We start from the raw sequence: 19,781 nt of genomic DNA, 5'->3' as shown, positions 1-19,781 counted from the left end.
TTGTTAGAAGAGAAGTATACAGTTCCCATTAATTAAAAATTAGGCAGAGTAGAAATGGCTTTTTAGACTCATTATGCAACTAGTACCTTCACATACTGACTTTACAGTGAAGCTCTAGGCCATCAAGGTTGTGGATACAGTTCCTTTTGCTTGGCATTCTTAAGCAGCTTTTTCAAGCCTCTCATGATGCTTCTCCTATCTGTGCTGGAATTCTCTCCAAGAAATAAAGCTTCGCTTGCTTTCTTGACAGTGGATAATAAATTGACTGATATAATTCAGTTGGGGAGTTGAAAAATGCACTAAAAATAATGGGGCATAACATGCTAGGGTTAACATTTATTCATAGATGATGCAATTAAATAAAATGGGCATTAACTTCAAGGTCAGTCACTAAAGTAATAAAACTGAATATTTTAATTGAATCATAATTGCTTCCCGTTGATACATGCAAGTCAAGTAAAATAGATGTCAGCTCTGCAATTATGATTCTTCCTCCTAATTAATTTCCTAATTCTGCATGGAGCTTTCTAAGGCCTGGGCCTTGTTGTGGGTTTATCCACCCTTCCAGGTTGCCTCCTCTCTCCTCCCCACCCCAGCTGATCCCACAGAGGGGAAAGCGCAGTGTTATTGATTGATAAATTCTTATTCTATTATGGACTTTTATGTAGTTCTTCCTTTGCTTTATTTACAGAACGTAAGTAGTAAAATCCTGATTGCAACATCATTATTAGGAGGGAAAACGTCAATAATTACAAATTATGTGATATTCTGACATTTGTCATCATTTATATTATGAACTCTGATGTTTCAATAACTGGATAGAATCAACAAAACTAAAACTTACGTTTTAGAAATTATCCTTTAATGGACACAATGATTATCCAATAATGGATAATGAGTATTTTGCAGCACATTCTGCAGATAAAACAGCACAGTCTCCATGAGAGCAGAATTAACAACAGCAACAATTCCAAATTAACCTTACTGGGGGTAGGAAGCAAGTATAGGAAAGAGAAACAAAATTATCAAAGAGTAAAGGTAGCAGCTTTATTAGACCTACCAAAATATCATAAAATAACTAGGACTCTTCATCTGGTAAATATTAGAACATCAAGGCAGAGAAGGAAGAGAAGAACAGTTGTTGTTAGTCAAACTATCCATGTCTGCATCAGGTAAGTTTTAAGATGGCAGGAGCCAGCACTTTCAAATGAGGTAGAACCTGCAAGCAACTCAAAGTGCCTCATTTGGATGTCTGCTGGCACCTCTCCTGCTTATCTTAAACCCCAGCTTGGTTTTGAAGGGGGGGGGGAACAAAAACATTTCGTACCTTCCACAGGGCACCCATCTGATTGCCATAAGATGGTGAAATGCTGGACTAGATGGATGAACCATTGCTTTGATCTAGCAAGGCAGTTCTTTTGCGGTTCTTTTGCATATTTTTTGCATGCTTTAATTCATATCCATTGCAGTCATATAAATGGAAAACTCCAAGGGTTCACTAAAAGAGCTGTTGGAGTTGTTGCTTTTTTTCTTTATAGTTTTTCTTCAGCTAAAGGTAAAACTAGATGTGATGTCAATTATAACCTTCCGCTTATATCTGAAGCAGGGCTAAGTCTCTCATTTCATCAGCACCAGGGTTTACCCTTGAATAGTGGAATTTTCCTCCATCCTTACCCTAAATCTGTTCGTTCTAATGGAACAACGACACCAGACGTGACCCCAAAATGTGGCACCTGTTCCAATCATGTGGATGGGCAGAGGAGGGGACACAGAGTCTTGCTTGCTACTTCTTCATTGGCTCTAGTGCTTGGCCCCACTATTATGTGATGAAGAGAGTGTTTTAGAAGCATTTTTTTAAAAAATAAAATAAATAAAATAAAAATCCTGACATAAGCATGGAAGCTTCCTATGTAAATAAGAGTCCTGCCGTGAGGAAGCTCCACCTATAGATCAGGTTCTCAGAACTACCCTTTTCACCATGTAGAAGGCACAGGGAATGAATACGTGGATGTGACAAAGAGGCTGGGGCAGCGAGTATGGTGTTGCTCTTCTCCATTTATATAATGCAGTTAACATGCATGGGTTTTTTTGTTATGTAAAATTGCTATTTGCTTTTCATGGGTAGCCCGTCTTGGCACCCCTTGTAAACCAAATAGCTGGTTCGGAAATACTATGTTTGTCATGGGGGGTGGGGAGAAAGACAATTAAACTCTTCATCCCCTTGGTCCTGAGGCTGCACAGGCTTCCCTGCTGCTACTCTTTACATAGTAATGTATAATTGCAGTTTTTCCATGCAATTAGCATCACATTTTTTTCCCATCCTAAGAAAAGTCTCAGGAAAGGGTGGAATTTTCTGAAAACTGTGTTGAGCATGGATTCCCCTTCCCAATTCTCTTCTTGATCCTTAATCTTGATGAGAAGTGAGATGTCCTTTTCCCCTTCTGCTTAAAAAGTGAGCCATTACTGCAGGTTACATGCGTATTTTATGCATTAATATATTGTATTATATGCATATTACACTCATACGTATGCAGGTTTCCTAAAGTAACCAGCTAATGAACAGGTATATACAACAATGCATATAACTATAGAAATTGCTTATGAACTTATGCTGCAGAAACAAAGTACAGCATGAATTTGATCCTTTTCTATCTATTTTATGTATAATATACATATTTCTTTAGGTGTGCTTTTGCATATAATTAGATGGCCTTTTAATAAATAATGTATGTGCAGCTCAAACATAAGAGGGAACCCTGTGTAAGAAGTAGTCCATTGTGAGCAAAGTTTGATCAGGTCAGAACTGCTACGTTCTATGTATAACTCTCTCTAAAACGGATTGCTCCTCCATACCTAGTTCCAGAAAACTGAGAGTTTCGAAGGAACCCCTATTGAACTTTAGTTATAGCAGACCATAGCAGGCTTAGGCCAGCTTCATATTTTTAAAAGGTCTACAAATTCTGATACTTACCATAACAGAACATGGAAGAGTCCTGTAGACTAACATCTTGAATGCAGTTTAGGGGTTATCAAATCTCCTGGACTATTTTCATTATCATAATGGGTACACCCCGTTTTTCCTTTTTATGTGCTGAAATTTCTCTGAATGGAAAGCACTCAGTAAAACAATGTGTTTTCCAGTTGTTGTGCAGGGCAAAGGAAATGAACTTATTTTTCCCCAAGGATGGAAAACAGTTCAAAGGGAATAAGGGAGTGAGTTGTGGCTAAGAACATCTATGTTTGCCTCAACATTATTTTTGATATACAGGAACTGTTTGCCAAAGGAGAAGGTTTCTTAAAAAAAGAAAAAGTAATCTCTGACGCCCGAGCAGTACTTTGTTCTCTAAAATATATTTTAACATCTCTTGGCAGGTTTAGATCCAGATAAACATCTAGGAAAAACATTGGATGAAATGGAACCTTATCTTTTGGAAGTAAGTATTATCTAAAATATACTTGAAACATTCTGTGCCTCACAAAATAAAAAATAAAAAAAAATACATGTGGAGGAAACTGAACAACACTTCTTAAAGCACGCACTTTCAGAAACAAAACATTAGACCAACATTTGCCATACTGAAAAAAATAAGTTCTCTTAAATAGGATACATGTAATAGTGTTCAAATTGATGACTGCTTTACTTTTTAGAAAAGTTGTCTAGAAAATTATTATTATTATTACTACTACTACTACTACTACTACTACTACAATTTATTACCCATCATTCACCCTAAGGTCTCAGGGCAGGTTAAAACAAAATACAATATTAGTATTAAAACACAACATTAAAAACAGTTTAAACAAGTTAAAATTATAGACATAAGCTGGGTCCCAAAAATATAAGCCTCTCGTGTCAAAAGCCAGGATAAAGATGTGTGTTTTAGCATTTGCTGGAAGCTATATAATGCAGGACTTCCACAACTTAGGAGATCTCACAAACAATACCTTCTTCTGGACCACTTCATCCGAGCTTCTGAGGGCATTATATTTTTATGTATGCTCTTTTTTCGCTACATCGATGTAAGCCCCATGTTATTTGGGAGTGGAGAAAACACTGCTTTAATGTATGACATGTGGAGTATGCAGAGTAGTTGTTGCTCATCATCTTCAAGCCTTGCAGATTCAGGTAGGTAGCTGTGTTGGTCTGACGCAGTTGAAATAAACAATAAATAAATACAAATTGTCCAGTATCATCTTAGTGACCAAGTAATTTTGCTCTGGGTATAAGCTTTTGTGTGCATGCACACTTCTTCAGATACCATATCTGAAGAATATCTGAAGAAGTGTGTATGCACATGAAAGCTTATACCCAGAACAAACTTAGTTGGTCTCTAAGGTGCTTCTGGACAATTCTTTAATTTATTTCAAGCATTGCAGTGTGGATTTCCACAAAGGATATTAATCTGAAGGCAGCCCTGTTTCGGGAAGTTTTTAATGTTAAATGCTGTATTGTTTTTAATGCTTGATTGGGAGCCACCCAGAGTGGCTGGGGAAACTCAGCCAGATGGGCGGGATATAAATAATAAATTATTATTTTATTATTATCTTCTTGTTGGGAATTCTAATCAAGGAAGCAGCTCCCAATACTAAGGGGAAACGTTGAAATTATTGTGGAGAAGAATGGGGAGGTCGACAACATTTTTGAAGCAGCGGGCACATTTCAAATTTTGAAAGAGTGCTGGGGGTTTCAGTTCCAAAATAGCTGCTGCTGCAGGGAGGCATAACACAAATTTAGAGAGAGCGAGAGACGACGTTACGCTCACCATGGGAAATCAACCCCATCCTTCTGGTCCCAATGGTGGAGATCATGCAGTATTGACTGTACACACACACACTGATACTATTGCTGCCTAAGCATTCTTCAGCACCAGGAAAGAAATGCAAGTTGGCCACACCACACCCACTTTCATCTCTCAGAAATAACTTAGAAAGTACATGCACATTTTGCCTCATAAGTTTCTTTCTGGGAGGCTGGAGATGTACTTTTCCCCTCATGAAAGTGCAAGAGTCTGGAGCACCTGCCCAGGGCCTCCACTGAAAGCCTTTGCAGGTCCCAATGGCAGTTCCATAGTGGGGAAGACAGGCTACATGTCTGAGTGAAATTCAGGTCCAATACAGACTTACAGATTACATGTAGTTCACATCCACAGCTCTGGCCCTATCTGCACTATATATTTCAAGCAGCATCATGCCACTTTAAACAATCATGGTTTCCCTCAAAGAATCCTGGGAGCTGTAGTTTTCTAAGGGTGCTGAGAGCGGTTGGGAGACTCCTATGCCCCTCTCAGAGCTACAGTTCACAGAGTACCCTGAGGACATGGATTTACCAGTTTTACCAGTCCCATAATTGTAGTAGCTCTGTGGGGAGAATAAGGGTCTCCTATCAATTGTCAGCAGCCTTAATAAGCTACAGCCGCAGTTTGAACTTTCCTGTGGTAAAAGTCAGCATGTTCTATGTTAATAACCTCAACCTCTTCTTTAGTGATTATGAAATAAATTAGCTGTGCAGTTTTATTGCCTTGTGGTACAAGTGGCTGTGTTACAGCACCTCAGAAAATGTTGTTTGTCTATATGAAATGGTAAGCTGAGATCTGGGTGAGCTTTTAAAGTTGTATATTCTGGTACCAACTGAAGGTAGTGGATTCCTGCATTACAGGGGGTTGGACTACATAAACCTCAGGCTCCTTTCCTATAATTCTATGATTCTGTGACTTTATTCCCAGCATACATACCCCAGTTACGTTGCTTTTCATAGGTTTTATCATGGCTGAACAATGACAAACAATAACCAGCATTTTCTCCTAGATTTGGTTTCCTTGGCAATGCTGAAGTCGCTTCATAGGGTTGTGTGGAGGAAGGTTGCTCAGTAAATACTCTTTTCTTGTTGGTAGGGGGTTTGTATTCTGCTATAAATGTCACTGTACATAAATATTTTACTAGATATTTAGCTCACTTTATAACTTAGTGAAACTGTAGCATAAACACCAGCTGCAGAGAAAGTTGAGGCTATGGTTCTAAAAATATTTCCTTTGAATGCTGTCAGGGGTGGTTGTGTATGAGAGAGAGATTGAGATGGAGGGGCGGGGAGAGAGGTCGATGGGGATTGGAAGCTGGAGAGATCAGAAGGAAATGGGCCAATTATATTTGCTGTTTTGTCAATTCCCAGCTTTTAGGCATGCTGCTGTTGTCCTGAAGCCCGTTCTCCATTTTAATAAAGAAAGTGAAGTGAAGTGTAAAAATCCATATTCAGTTACTTAGATATTTTTTTGCCAGCTTAATCCCAGAGAATCTGAGTGGGTAAAAATACATTTAAAGCACACAAGAGCCTTCTTTGGGTGTTTGCCTGGATATGCAAGGGCTAAAGGTATGTAAAGGGGCAGCAGCATACATGCAATTCCTGACCCTCCATTTGTGGGCTTCTCAGATTTTTACACCTTGGACACAAAGGCCTGAAATGGGCTTCCACTAGCATTTGAACTTCTCATTGCACAGAGGCTTGTAAGTGTTCATTCAAATGCATGTAGTAGTCCCCTTCAGACCATCGTGCTCAACATACAAAGGCCTGAGAGGAGCCTGCACATGTTGTGCTGTAAAATGGGGTGTCAACTCCAATTTTGGACCACATGTTCAGGGGAAAATGCACACTTTCCTGATCAAGAACTAGAAGGTGGTGTTTATGCCTTCGTAATCACAAATCTGGATTATTTAATGTGCTCTTTTTTGGGCGGGGGTATTACCTTTGATTTTCTTTGGAAGCCTCAGCTGGTGGGGAGCCCACTGCCTGGCAGTAGTAGCTAGAAAGATATTACAACATCTCCATGGACTCCTTGAGTTCTTAACAAACAATACTTTGCTCCCTTTGACCCCCGGTGCTAGAAATAGGGCCAACCGGTGAGATAGGAAGCAGTATCCATGTGGGAGAAAACTTGTAGCCAAAACCGAAGAGCAAAGCGTCAGGCAGGGCAGAGGAGCAAGCCAGAAACAAGGACGGAAGGGCACCCAAAGGTCAAGTTGAGAGCTCAGGAAGTCCCCATAGCTCAAGCAACTAGAGCAGAATACCCACTTATGGTCTTTGCTGTCCAGAAGGATCCAATGACTAGCCTAGGTGGGTGGCGTCAGTCCAGGTCTTGTGGTTGCTGCGTAGGGATAGGCAGAATTCTCCTCCCCACCTAGGTTGGGGGTGGAAATTCAGTGACCTTCTGGACCAAATTCTTCATATTGGGGGAAGAGTAGTACTTATAAATTGCATTCTGAAGTGGTCTCTGTCTTGCCCCCCAGGCCTTTGAAAGAGTTGCCATAACAGGGTAACAGGGCAGTTGCTGTGGAATTTGACCTGCTGCGGGAGATTTGTATGCCCCTGATGATGACTTGGAAACTTCGGCTAGTTCAAAATGCAGCAGCCAGATTACTGGCTGGGGTTCCATTTAGAACCCCTGTTTTAAAACTGCAGCACTGATTTTATTGATTTATTGATTTAGAAGATTTATAGACCACTTGATCAAAATAAACTTCTCAAAGCTGTGTACAAATAAAGTTAAAACACAGCTGAAATCCACTGTCCACTTGAAGAAAAACACACAAAGACACCAACATAAAACAGACACATACATATAAATTGACACTATCATTACAAACAAAGATAAAATATATGAAACAATGATAAAATATATTCACATATATATGTGATGAGCTGTTTCTGGGCCAAATTCGAAGTGCTCACATTAGTGTTTAAGGCCTCAAATATTTGAAAGGTTGCCTCCTTCCCTACAGATTCTCTCTCAGGTGTTTAGAGGTGCCCTCTTGGTAGTTCTACCATCCTTGGAATTTTGGTAGTGGCAACCCAAGACAGGGCATTTGCTCTGGCATTTCCCCAAACTGTAGTATTTCCTTCGCACGTATGTGCACCTTCATTGTATAGCTTTGTCCATGCTGAAGCTGTACCTCTTTACCCTGGTCTGTGATACCTGAGAGAGAGAGATATTTTAGGGCCTACCTTGTTCTTCTGATTACAAGTGGTTTAAACTGATTTCAATCTTGTGTTTTTACATTATTGTAACCCATCCTGGGACCTTATGGTGAAGAATGTGTAATAGGCAGTTTTGCAATGTGTATTTTTAAGAACTGCTGATTTTATTTTTGAAAAAAGTTAGGCTAGCATTTTTTAACATCCGTTTTTATCAATAATTTAAATATATATTATGTGTAAAGCACTTAGAGGTTTTGATGATTAAGCGGTATATAAATCCTATTAAATGAATAAATCTAATTAATATTAAGAGTAATAATAATATATCTTCCTACACCCTTAAAAAGCTTATGTTAATCTACCGCTGAAATAAGTTCCTTTTAAGATAACAGGTTTGTGCCCACACTTGAAGAAGCTAATAATGAAGAACCGCTCAATGATTCAGAATATGGCAACAAGGGCAGATAGCAAACAATTGGGAAAAATCATTTGATGTTGATGTCCAGGAAGGATTTGTGGCACCAAAGAGGCAGCACTAGGACAAACAAGTTTGGAGAGCTTGTAAACAATTACTCCTTCATATCATGTTATACTTAGCTGGGATATCAACAAGGAGGATCAGCCATATATCTTGTTACTCCAAATATAGTTGCATTTTAAGAAAGTCTTTTGTAGTTGTTCGTACCTGGCAGGGTATCCATTTCAAACAGCTTTTCAGCAGTGGTTTTTGGCAGGAAGAAGAATAAGCTGTTTTGATTAACTGTTTTGTAAGTTGTCCATTCTTATTGCATCAGCATTAATTATGCTTGATGGATTTGTCCTACAAGAACCTTACAGCAGCTTCTGACAGGTAGAGCTATCTTTTATGTCAGCAGTGTGAGTTTTTGATTAAGTGAATGTTTGGTTATTTTTAGACAAAGAGATATTCTCTCATTAAAAGGAAAATGTCTGATAACGTAGGCCTGGAAAAGATAATTTGATCTTTATTTGGAAAAAAGAGAGAGGAAGATTTCAATTTACTATCCAAAATGGGTAAACAGACATAATTTAATTATCTGACAGATAACATTTTGACTTGAGGCACACCACCAAAGTAAAAGACTGAACATGAATAAAAGCCAAAAGGGCCTTAAATATTCCAGTTTAGCCAGGCTAAAAAAATTGACCAGTCGTCCAGTAAAAGCATAAGAAGATCCCAGTACCATATCAAGGCCAGCCAGATGCCTTTGGGAATCTCAGAAGCAGGATGTGAAGACAGTAACACTTCTTTCTGTATTTAAAATGTTGTATTGCTTTTTTTGTGATGCCACCTTCTACTCTGGAGAGGATTCATGCCATGTTTGTGGGATCCCGTGTGGAATGTGTTCCTATGCTTCTCTTCAATTGGTCTGAGCTTAATGCGGCACCAGTTTGTGAGAGCCAGCATGGTGTAGTGGTTAGGAGCAGTGGACTCGTAATCTGGTGAACCGGGTTCAATTCCCCACTCCTCCACATGCAGCTGCTGGGTGACCTTGGGCTAGTCACACTTCTCTGACGTCTCTCAGCCTCTCTCACCTCACAGAGTGTTTGTTGTGAGGGAGGAAGGGAAAGGAGATTGTTAGCCACTTTGAGACTCCTTCGGGTAGTGATAAAGCGGGATATCAAATCCAAACTCCTTCTCCTCCAGTTTTTATCAGAGTTCATACCCAGAACTTACCTTTGCTTCTGGAGTCACGCTATTGCACATGTGAAGCAATAATAAAGGAGAATGTGTTCTTGGATGTGTAAGTGTCAGCAAGCTTGAGTAAGATACACACACCCAAAATTAAGAAAGGGTGGTGACAGCTCCAGGGCAGGATTTGGCTTTCTGAAATACTTGAACTTGAACTTTACTAGTTTAAGAGCAGTCTAGATGGGTTTACATTTAAAAGAGGGACAAAGCAAAAAAATAATGGACACCATCATGGTGATGTCACATAGCAACTGCTGGATGAACAGTAGATCAGAAACCATAGAGGGTCATCTGGCAAGGAACACACCCAAGATGTTTCTCAGGTCACATGGCTACTCATTTCTCTGAGCTTTTCTCAGCCTTCCTTATCCACTGTTTTTGTTTATTACATTTGTATAGTGCCCTATACCCCTAGATCTCAGGGCGGTTCACAACATAAAATTGCAATATAAAAAATACAAAAAATACAAAATAAAAACATAAACAACCCAATCCCCCCCAACACATTTAAAATGATGTCAATTAGCCCAAGGCCTAGTTAAAAAGGAATGTTTTCATGAAGTGTGTAATGAAGGCACCAGCCAAACCTCACTGGGGAGAGCATTCCACAAACGGGGAACCACAACAGAAAAACCTTGTTTTTGTGTTGCCACCCTCCAGACCTCTTGTGGAGGAGGCACACGAAGAAATGGCTTCAGAAGATGATATCAGGGTCTCAGTAGGTTCATATGAAGAGAGGCGGTCCTTGAGGTATTATGGTCCCAAGTCTTTGAGAATACCACAAGGACAAAGGGTTCTAATGACCTTTTGCCATGGGATGGGATCTGAAACTTTAAAGGCTCAAAAGGCACTGCGCTGGGTTTATACCTGTTGCATCCTTCCCTAGTCCCTTTTCTATCTGCAGACCTCTCACCCCAGTTCCCTTCCTGCTGTAGCTCACAGGAGGACACCAGTGCAGGAACCCGAGCCTTACTTTGTGCCTTTGTGTATAATAGAAAAAATCAGGATGGATGCTATGGTTGCAGTATAGGCTGTGAGCACTATGTGTTCTCGCATGAGTCTGACTTGATATAAAGCAATGATTTTTCCTAATAATAACTTTCTTCCCTTCCCTTATTTTTTAGCTTTCTGAGAAATATGGAGTCCATATCTGTGGAGAAGGTGGAGAATATGAAACATTCACATTGGATTGCCCTCTGTTTAAGAAGAAAATAGTTGTGTAAGGAACTGCGCCTTCCCTTCCCTTTAAATTTTAGCACTGGGAACATATTAACTTTTAGCTTGAGGCCACTTCTGTTGGCAGCGGCAGAGCATGTCCTCTAAGTTCACAAACACTCACTTTGTTTAACACTGGCAAAGTCCTCCACTAACCTAAATCAATGCCTGACAAGACGAGGCCTTCATAGAAAGCTATAAACTTTTTAGACATTTGCACTTTCGTTTACTTGCTGATTATGGCCTGCAGTAAAACTGGTACCTACACACTGACACTTTTATCCTTTCATGAAGTGCGAATTGCCTGTAATATTTATCTTTCATTACAGCTACATTTGATAAACTGCCACATCAGTAGCCTGTGGGTTCCATTAACTCTGTTTCCCTTTTCTCTCTCTTTCCTTTTTTTTTTCCTTTTGCGTTTTAACATTAGCAATTTAGGATGATAATGCTAAACATTTTGCTTGAATTACTAAAGGATGTTTTTGAATGTTAATGTTTTGAATCAGTCCAATTTGCACTGAGTGGGTTATTTCTTTGCCATAAATTCTTAAAATGTATGTGTAGAGGTATGGGAAATTTCTTTATCCTTATGTAGATTTGTCAGTACAATTATGGTAAATAACTTAGCCTGCATCTATTATAGGAGATATTTTGACTGCTATTATCCCTCTTTCATCTGAGTTTACAGATTTTCTAATAAAACAGTATCGGTGTCTGCTCCACACCACTTTTAGACCAATAATCTCAGTGAAGGGGGTAATTTGATTACAATATCCAAACAACTCACTTGGGAGTACCCCAGTTGGCTACACTTGGGCAAAATGGTTTGAAGATCGTATTACTTGGAATATTTCAGGCGTGAAAGCTACCCTTCCAATAAACACAGAATTGATCTGAACTGAATCTGTGCCAGCTGAAAGTGCCCTTGAGGGTACATTTATGTAATAATTATGCTTCCACATGAGGATCTGCAAAACAATAAGGTCAGGCATAGGCTAGCATGTTGTAAGCAGTAAGAACATATACAGGTTTCCCAGATCCTTTGTGTAACATTTATTATAGTATAGTGGCAAACAGTGTGAGACGAAATATTTCAGATCAAATTTTGATTCAACCACAAATTCCAGTGCCACTCTCCCATTTTCTCCCAGATTAATATCTCCCTAAGGAAAGAGTGCTTCTATTCACCAATGCCTTTGAAGCCAACTAGATACATGATGTAACGCTTCAAAGGCATTGAACATGCCCCTGCCATCTCATTTGGGGTGGGTGGTTATGGCCTTCTTCATGTTGGTGCCCCAGTCATAAAAGGTTGTCTCCATGATATCTGGTGCTCACCTTCTTTTTGTGCTAAAGACCTTTATATTTTGTGGCTTTTAGAAGCAATTTTAGAATGCATTGGTTATTTCTATGTGAAATATTACCGTAAATAAAAGTGGCTAGATAGACAGATAGATAGGCCTGGAGGCATATGAGACTTGCCTTGCCAAAGCTAAGCAGGTCTGAGTTGGGTCAGTGCCTGGATGGGAGACAACCTGGGAATCACATGTATGCCACCTTGGGCTCTGTGGTGGATAAAGGTGGGATATGAACAAAATAAAACAAAACACCTCTTCTTTTATGATGCTTGTATTTTTAAATGATTCTAAGATATTTATTATTTTATTATAAGTAGTTTTATACCTCTGCTGAGGTAAGAATCAAGGCAATAAAACAATAATGAAATGCACCCACATTGAGAACAAAACCAGACTAGTAAGAATGACAACTTCACTGCCTCTTAAAAAGCTTTCTTTTATTTCTTTCTTTTATTTTTGCTGCACTTTGTATGAGAGGGGCAGAGTGGATAGGCGGGCCTCTCTAGGTAACACATTCCACAACTGATTATTAAATTACTCTTACAAAAAATGCTGGTATCATCAGCCATTCTGGTTCTGCTTCTGCATTGCTTGTTTTCCCCTGTGCTTGGCAATTCTGTCTTTAATAATGCTGTCTACTATTTTTCCGAAACATGCATTATGTTAACTGGCCTGGAATTTGCCGGATTCCCTCTGGAACCTTTTGTTAGAAACCGTTGTCATACTGGGTGCTTTCCAGCCTACAGAAACAGAGGCTGATATTAGGACAAGTTACATATGTTGTTAGAAGTTCACATCTGAGTGAAACTTTAGTCATGACACGAGGTCTGTGATCCTTGCATGCCTGTTTAATACTGCTTTGAATGTGCAGTTAGGGCTATAATCATACGATCTGATTATATCTGTCCCATGGTTGACCACTAATGCTTTTTAAAAAAAGAACCTAATTGTTGAAATGTTCAGTGTAATCTGAAATAAATGTTTATGATTCTGTTATTACAGGGATTTATCAGAAGTTGTTGTGCATTCAGCGGATGCATTTGCACCCGTGGCTTATCTTCGACTATTAAAATTGCACTTAGAAGATAAGGCAAGTACCGCATTCCAGTTTTAATATACTTATATTAATAATATTTATTTTTAAATCTGTTCTGTCTCATTACCGAGACTCAGAGCAGATAACAGTGATTTAACCACAGACACACAAAATGTCCAAATGGGATCTGGGGGGGAAAAAAACACAGATAAAAGGTAATACTGCTAAAGCTCCATTACTTACCAATTTAAATCCTGGCCACCACAATACACCCTAAAGGTAATGGTATTTCAGCATTTCAAAGTTGATGAGCCTCCAAGAGAAGACAGAGGAACATTAGTTGGACAGTTGTCTAGAATCTGTCTGTGCTCTTGCTGTTCATATTTAGTGTGTATTATTTAGGCAATACTTCTGGATTACCTTGCAGATGATGAATGGCGAACCTCAAGCTCTCCAGGTGTTGCTAGGCTATGGCTGTCATCATCCCTGAGCATCGGCCATGCTGGCTAGGGCTGATGGAAGTTGCAGTCCAACAATATATGGAGGACCACAGACTTTCCACCCTTGGTCGATAGTGATAACAGAGATGCGTTAGGCCCAAACTGTTAAGTTCTAAACCCATGCTCCAAAAAGGATACAGAGACATCATGCTGATCCTGATGATCCACTGCCATCTACTTGCCTTTTTAGTTATTTGAGAAATATATGGACCTCTTTTCAAACACATGTTTCACAAAGTGGGTCACAACAAATATATATATATCAACCAAAAATCATAATACAATTTTGAAACCCAATAAAACCAACCATTTCATTACATTTCAAACAGCACAAAATGACAATACTCAGCAACACATAGCCCTTAAATGCAGCAGTGAAACAGTAGGTCTTTAAGGCGATTTTAAAGGTATCTGGAGATACAGCCTCTCAAAGAGTACTAACAAATTATTGATAGAAGTCTGACTCTGACAAGGATTTTCACAAAGGGATCACCCAAACACAGACACACTGAAAAAACCCGTTTGTGAATGGTCTTTTTGTACATTTTTTAAGGCGCAAGTCTCAAATACATACAACAAAGAATAAAAATTTCAACAGGGACTCTTAGCTGGCTTGAAAACTTTATGGGAGAGGGATTTAAGTAAAAAATAAACAATACCCAATTGTTAGATAATATGGTTCTCTAAAACAATATGGCCTGTTCTCTAATTTATATATTTTAATTGCTGCTATATCTGCTGTCCCTGTTATACCGAATTGCTAATTTAAATGTATCCCTATTGTGCTTTATGACTTCCCTGATTTTGTATGTGAGCTGGAATTGGTCTGTGACTGAAATTCATTCATTCAATATGGCCTGTTTCAGCTTACATTAGAGAAAATACTTTTACAACAAGGCACAGGTAGTATAGGACCCATGTGAAACCTATGACAGAAAATCAGCCAAACCTTTGGCATGATTGTGGTTTTCAGGCACATAGATCTCTGGTGGCCCTGTCCATTTGTCTCTGATTTGATAGAAGGTCTGCGAGAAAATTACTGCAGTGTTCAAGGAAAAGGTAGGCTTCCCCTGCCCTATGGTTGTATTTATTACCACTCTTTGAACAATCAAACCTAAATCTAAAATTGAATGAACTCTTAGTTTTCTTAAAAGCAGCTACATGGCCATCAATAATGAAACAGTGGAAAACACTGAATGGTTTAAATCTTAATTTATGGAATTGCAGTCTTTCAGTAGCTGAAAAATTAACACATCAAGCATGGAATCTTCTGAAAACTTTTACATAATATAGAAAATGTATATTTTCCAATTGTCATACAAATCATGTATATTCTCTTTCACCAGAAAAGCTGCTAGACTTTATTCTATATTCTATTAATACCTTTAGTCTTGAGCTGGGTGGCTCAACTTGTAAGATATACAATTTCATTGGCTGTGGAATGACATTTTGACTTGTGTTATCTTTGTGCATATTTTATACTTCAGTTAAAAAGGTAACCAAAAAAATAGGTGAGCATTGCATAAAACACACTGTTTAAGTCATAGCTTTTTAAAAATTGCCAGAGTATATCTTCTTCTTCTTGGCGATCTCCCATAACTGATTGTCGTCCGTGAACACAGTCTTAATTCTGGATCCACATGTCCTTCCACAGTGGGGACATAGTTTTGAGAGCAGGAGTTGATCACAGTGAGTGTTGCCAAACATGCCTTCCTCTTCCTGTGTTTGAGCATCTTCACAGTCCATGATACCTTTGGTAAAGGTTGTCAGTGTTTATGTTACATTTTTTTAGATTTGCCTTGAGAGAGTCTTTAAACCTCTTTTGTTGACCACCAGCATTACACTTTCCATTTTTAAGTTCGGAATAGAGTAGCTGCTTTGGAAGACGATAATCAAGCATCTGCACAACATGACCAGTCCAACGAAGTCGATGTTGAAGAATCATTGCTTTGACACTTGTGATCTTTGCTTCTTCTAGTACATTGGCATTAGTTCGCCTGTCTCCCTACATGATGTGTAAAAATTTTCGGAGACACCGTTGATGGAATCTTTCAAGGAGTTGGAGATATAAACTAAAGCGATGAAGTGAGAAAGCAATAGTTTTGTTAAGAACCTCAAAAGTCTCCTTTCTAACTTCTGTTCCTGTGATCAAGTTATGTTCCTCAGCAGTATTGATCTAACAGTAATGATACCTGTGAAGGATTGTGCTCCCATGCCAGAAGTGCTTTGCGAATATATACGCCTGTAAGCTAAACCAGACAATAATAATAAAAATTATGTTAACATTTGCAGGGTTGGTGTCTCCCCTCGCCACCCCCAGCTTCTCATGGCACAAATGGGATCCACTGTAGAAAGAAAAATAACAGCAGAAATGGTATCGTGCTGTCTTGTAGGCTGTTTAGAAATATTTACTGTGGCTATTTAGTTCCATGTGTTTATAATTACTATGGTATAATTGACACAAACAAAATATGAAGCGAAAAGCTTTGCACCTCAGATGCTCAGGTTGTGTATCAATTAATGTAGGATTATATAACAAGGATTCATAGTACACGGAAGCTAAATATATACTTCCCAAGATACACAGTAAGCTGCTAATACTTTCGTTGAGAGACAAATAATTTGCTTACAGACTGATCCTGTGCTCGGATACAGTCTGTTCAGGGATCTTTACTGCAAACTCAGGAGATTTCATTGGCACAGTAGAGCAGAACTTAGCTGTAGTGTCTAATAATACAACTGACCCCATTTATTGTTGGCATTAAGGGAAGCTTGCTGTTTTGGAAAGTGAATTGGAAGGAAGCCAGCAGTCTTACAGAATGAGTGGTAGCTTCAGAAGTTGAAGCATTAAAAGCACAATACACTTTTACATGCATTGATGAAATTTGTATCTCAAAACCCATTTAGAGGAAGAACACTTTTCTATGAACGACTGTTCGGTTGAGAGGACACTTAACTCTTTCTATGCTTCTATTTCCCCTCTCAAAATGTCCTCCAACCATCTCCCCCCACTCCCTCCTGAGGAATATCCCCGAGTATTAAACAGCCTGCTGGAGTAACAGTGAAAACCGCAATAAGGCGCATTTAGGTGCAGGGAAATTGAGTCTCTACAGACCTTCCAGTGAGTTTGCCACTAGTGTTCTTCACAGGTCTTTGTGTTAAATGCTTCTTTGTGCTAAAACATTTTGGTTTGGTTTTATTTGGTACGTGTATCACTCAAACACCATTAATGATCACAGCCAGTTTTGTGTTTCGTTTAAAAATATTGACTTTTCAAGAGTATATAGGCATATGCCATAGTAGGTCTTATCTCAGAAAGCACTGCTGTACATTCATCAAAAAGAGACATAATTCTTCATTTTTAGAATTCTGCTTCCTAGCACCATGTTCCCCATTCTCAAATGTGCCATTTTAGTACACACCTTGTTTGACGAGGATTTTTTTCCGCAGAGCAAAGCCTTAAAATATTACTGTGAGACTGAAAATTATGCCAGTCGGCTATGTGAAGTGAAACCAAATAAGCTGAATAAGAGAACACTCTCGGAGAGGGGAGAGAAAGTGGAAATATATTAATATTTCTTAGGGGCACTGACTTTATTGCTCATGGCAAACTTGATGCTAAAATGCTCCATACATCACTACAATGTGACAGGCTAGGGAAAATGAAAAACACAAAGCTTTACATAAATCAGGCAAAAAATCATATTAAAATGCATAACATTTTATATAAGAATCAAGATTTTACTTTTATCTATTCAGAAGCTCTTTCCTCCTTCTTATGTAGATGTTTAAGATTTTGTTAAAGCCCCACAGTTTCAAGCAGTTTTATAGCAAATCATTTTTCAAATTCATTGTAGACAAAGCTGTCACATTCTTAAAGAGCTAGCATTTATGGAATTGTAGTTTAGATTTTGGTATATACACTTAATGTCTTGTAGAGTTAAGGAGGAAAATAGTTTGTTTTGTGTTGTGATGGAATCATGGCAAAAGGCATTAAATCTTTCGATTAATTTATTTTCTGTCATACTATAATAAGCTACATTTTCAATAAATTGTAACTATGGAGGGGCATTTGGTTTTTCAAGAGCCTAATGCATCAAATGATTTAAGGTTTTAACCCCATAGGACCAGAGAGCTATTCATACTGGCAAGGCAAGCATTTAGTCTTGAGTAATTTCTACTTCTTATTTCTGTGTTTATCCTTCTAAAGCCCTTCAACCAGTTAATGCATTGTAACTCTCGCAAAAGTAAAACATTCATGGTCCCATTCTAAGGCACAGTTAAGCATACTTAAGTAGTATCAGTGGAATTTAAGCCTGCTTAATTGTGCACAAGATCGAGAGCCATTTGAATAGCTTGACTTCTCTGTTTTGTAGTGAAACAGAAACGGTTGCCTCACAAAAGAAACACATTTCTTGAACAGGAGATTTCCGTGTGGTACTGCACATGCTACCCCAACATCCCATGATCCACACCCTCCGGCTTAGTGTGACAGTGCTTAGAATTCCATGGGATGTTTTTCTGTTCATTGAAGTAGGTCAGAGTGGAGTATACCGTGTTGGTGCACATGGGGACATTGGGGCTGTGGTTTGCACCCTGAGGTGGGTTAATATCTTTAAGATGTTGTTTCAGAGAATGTTGAACCTCCTCAAACATCAAATAATACTTTTAAGTCGGTTTGTATAGTTTTGTAGTGCTGTATATCCATGTGAGCAAATCCCATTGAGTTCATTGCAGCTTGCTCCCAGATAACTAGGCATAGGATTACAGCTGAAATTGTTGTATAAATGATTTCTTTTTCTAAATTGCTAAAATTAGAAGAGGATCCCTATTGCCACCAGTTCTCCCTTCACTGCATGCTGTATTGTCTTCAAGTGCTTCCTATCGTTTAGGGATCTTTTATGGGACATCTGGGAGACTAAGAAGAGCCCTTCTTGATCAGACCAGAGGTTCTGATCTTGTCTAGTATCCTGTTCTCTCAGAAGCTTATGCGAAGCCCACAAACAGGACATGAGAGCAGTAACACTCTTCCACTGTTGTCCCATAGCAGCTGGTATTCAGATACATGAATACCAGTTCATGACTAGTACCAACTGATAGTACCAACTAGTCATGGCTTCATGACTAGTACCAACTGATGACTTTATCCTCCATGAAAAATTGTCTAAGCAGCTTTTAAAGCCATTTACGTGGGTAGCCAACATTACAGCTTCCAGTATAAAATTCCATTGTTATTCTATGCACAATGTGAAGAAGCCCGACCTTTTTGTGTGTCCTGAATCTCCACCATTCAGTATGAGAGGGGGATTTCTCTCTACCCACTTTCTCCACACGTACATGTTTTAAAGCTCATTAGTATTCTCTTTTGCTTTATATCTGAACTAAAAAAGTCCCATACATTATAACCTTCCCACATAGGAGAGTTTCTGCAGCCCCCTGACTATTTTGGTTGCTTCTCTTTTTTTGCAGCTTTTTAAGCTGTGCAATTTTTGAGATGCAGCAATCAGGACTACCCAGTTTTCGAAGTGTAGTCACACCATAGGTTTACATACATGCAGTTATTGACAGTTATATTTTCCATCCCTTTCCTAATGATCCCCGCCATGGAATCACCTCTTTTTTCCCGCAGCTTCCTCATTGAGTCGACATTGAGCTCACCAAATGACCCCAAGATCTTTTCCTCATTAGTCACAACCAGCTCCAATCCTGCCAGTTTATATGTGTTAGTGAAGAATTTCTTTTGTCCCAGTGTGCTTGGTTTTACACTGACTTACATTGAATAGCATTCGCCAATTTGTCCGCAATTTATCCAGTTTGTAGAGATCTTTTCAGAGATCTTTGTAAGCGTTTGTACATCTGCAAACCCAGCTACTACTTGTTGTTGTTGTTTAGTCGTTTAGTTGTGTCCGACTCTTCGTGACCCCATGGACCAGAGCATGCCAGGCACTTCTGTCTTCCACTGCCCCCCTCAGTTTGGTCAAACTCATGCTGG

At 38.9% G+C, this 19,781-nt stretch overlaps 1 protein-coding gene across 6 annotated transcripts in view; it reads left to right on the top strand.

Moving 5' to 3' along the window:
• The window catches only part of DPH6 (diphthamine biosynthesis 6), a 233,211-nt gene that overhangs the window by 70,742 nt on the left and 142,688 nt on the right, over positions 1 to 19,781 (top strand). For all 6 annotated transcript variants that reach the window (XR_014527169.1, XM_083507550.1, XM_083507552.1 and 3 more), the window contains exons 6-8: positions 3,373 to 3,434; positions 10,802 to 10,896; positions 13,256 to 13,343. Coding sequence is in view for 5 of the 6 variants with exons in the window: in XM_083507550.1 (XP_083363676.1) it covers positions 3,373 to 3,434; positions 10,802 to 10,896; positions 13,256 to 13,343 (245 nt within the window). In the remaining variant the exon portion in view is untranslated. The remainder of the gene's footprint in view (positions 1 to 3,372; positions 3,435 to 10,801; positions 10,897 to 13,255; positions 13,344 to 19,781) is intronic.

This window comes from Podarcis liolepis (genome assembly GCF_965112155.1).
Source record: "Podarcis liolepis genome assembly, chromosome: 1".
In the NCBI taxonomy this organism is placed as follows: domain Eukaryota; kingdom Metazoa; phylum Chordata; class Lepidosauria; order Squamata; family Lacertidae; genus Podarcis; species Podarcis liolepis.
The sequence above is the reverse complement of the archived record's forward strand: the minus strand, read 5'-3'. Positions and strand labels throughout refer to the sequence as shown.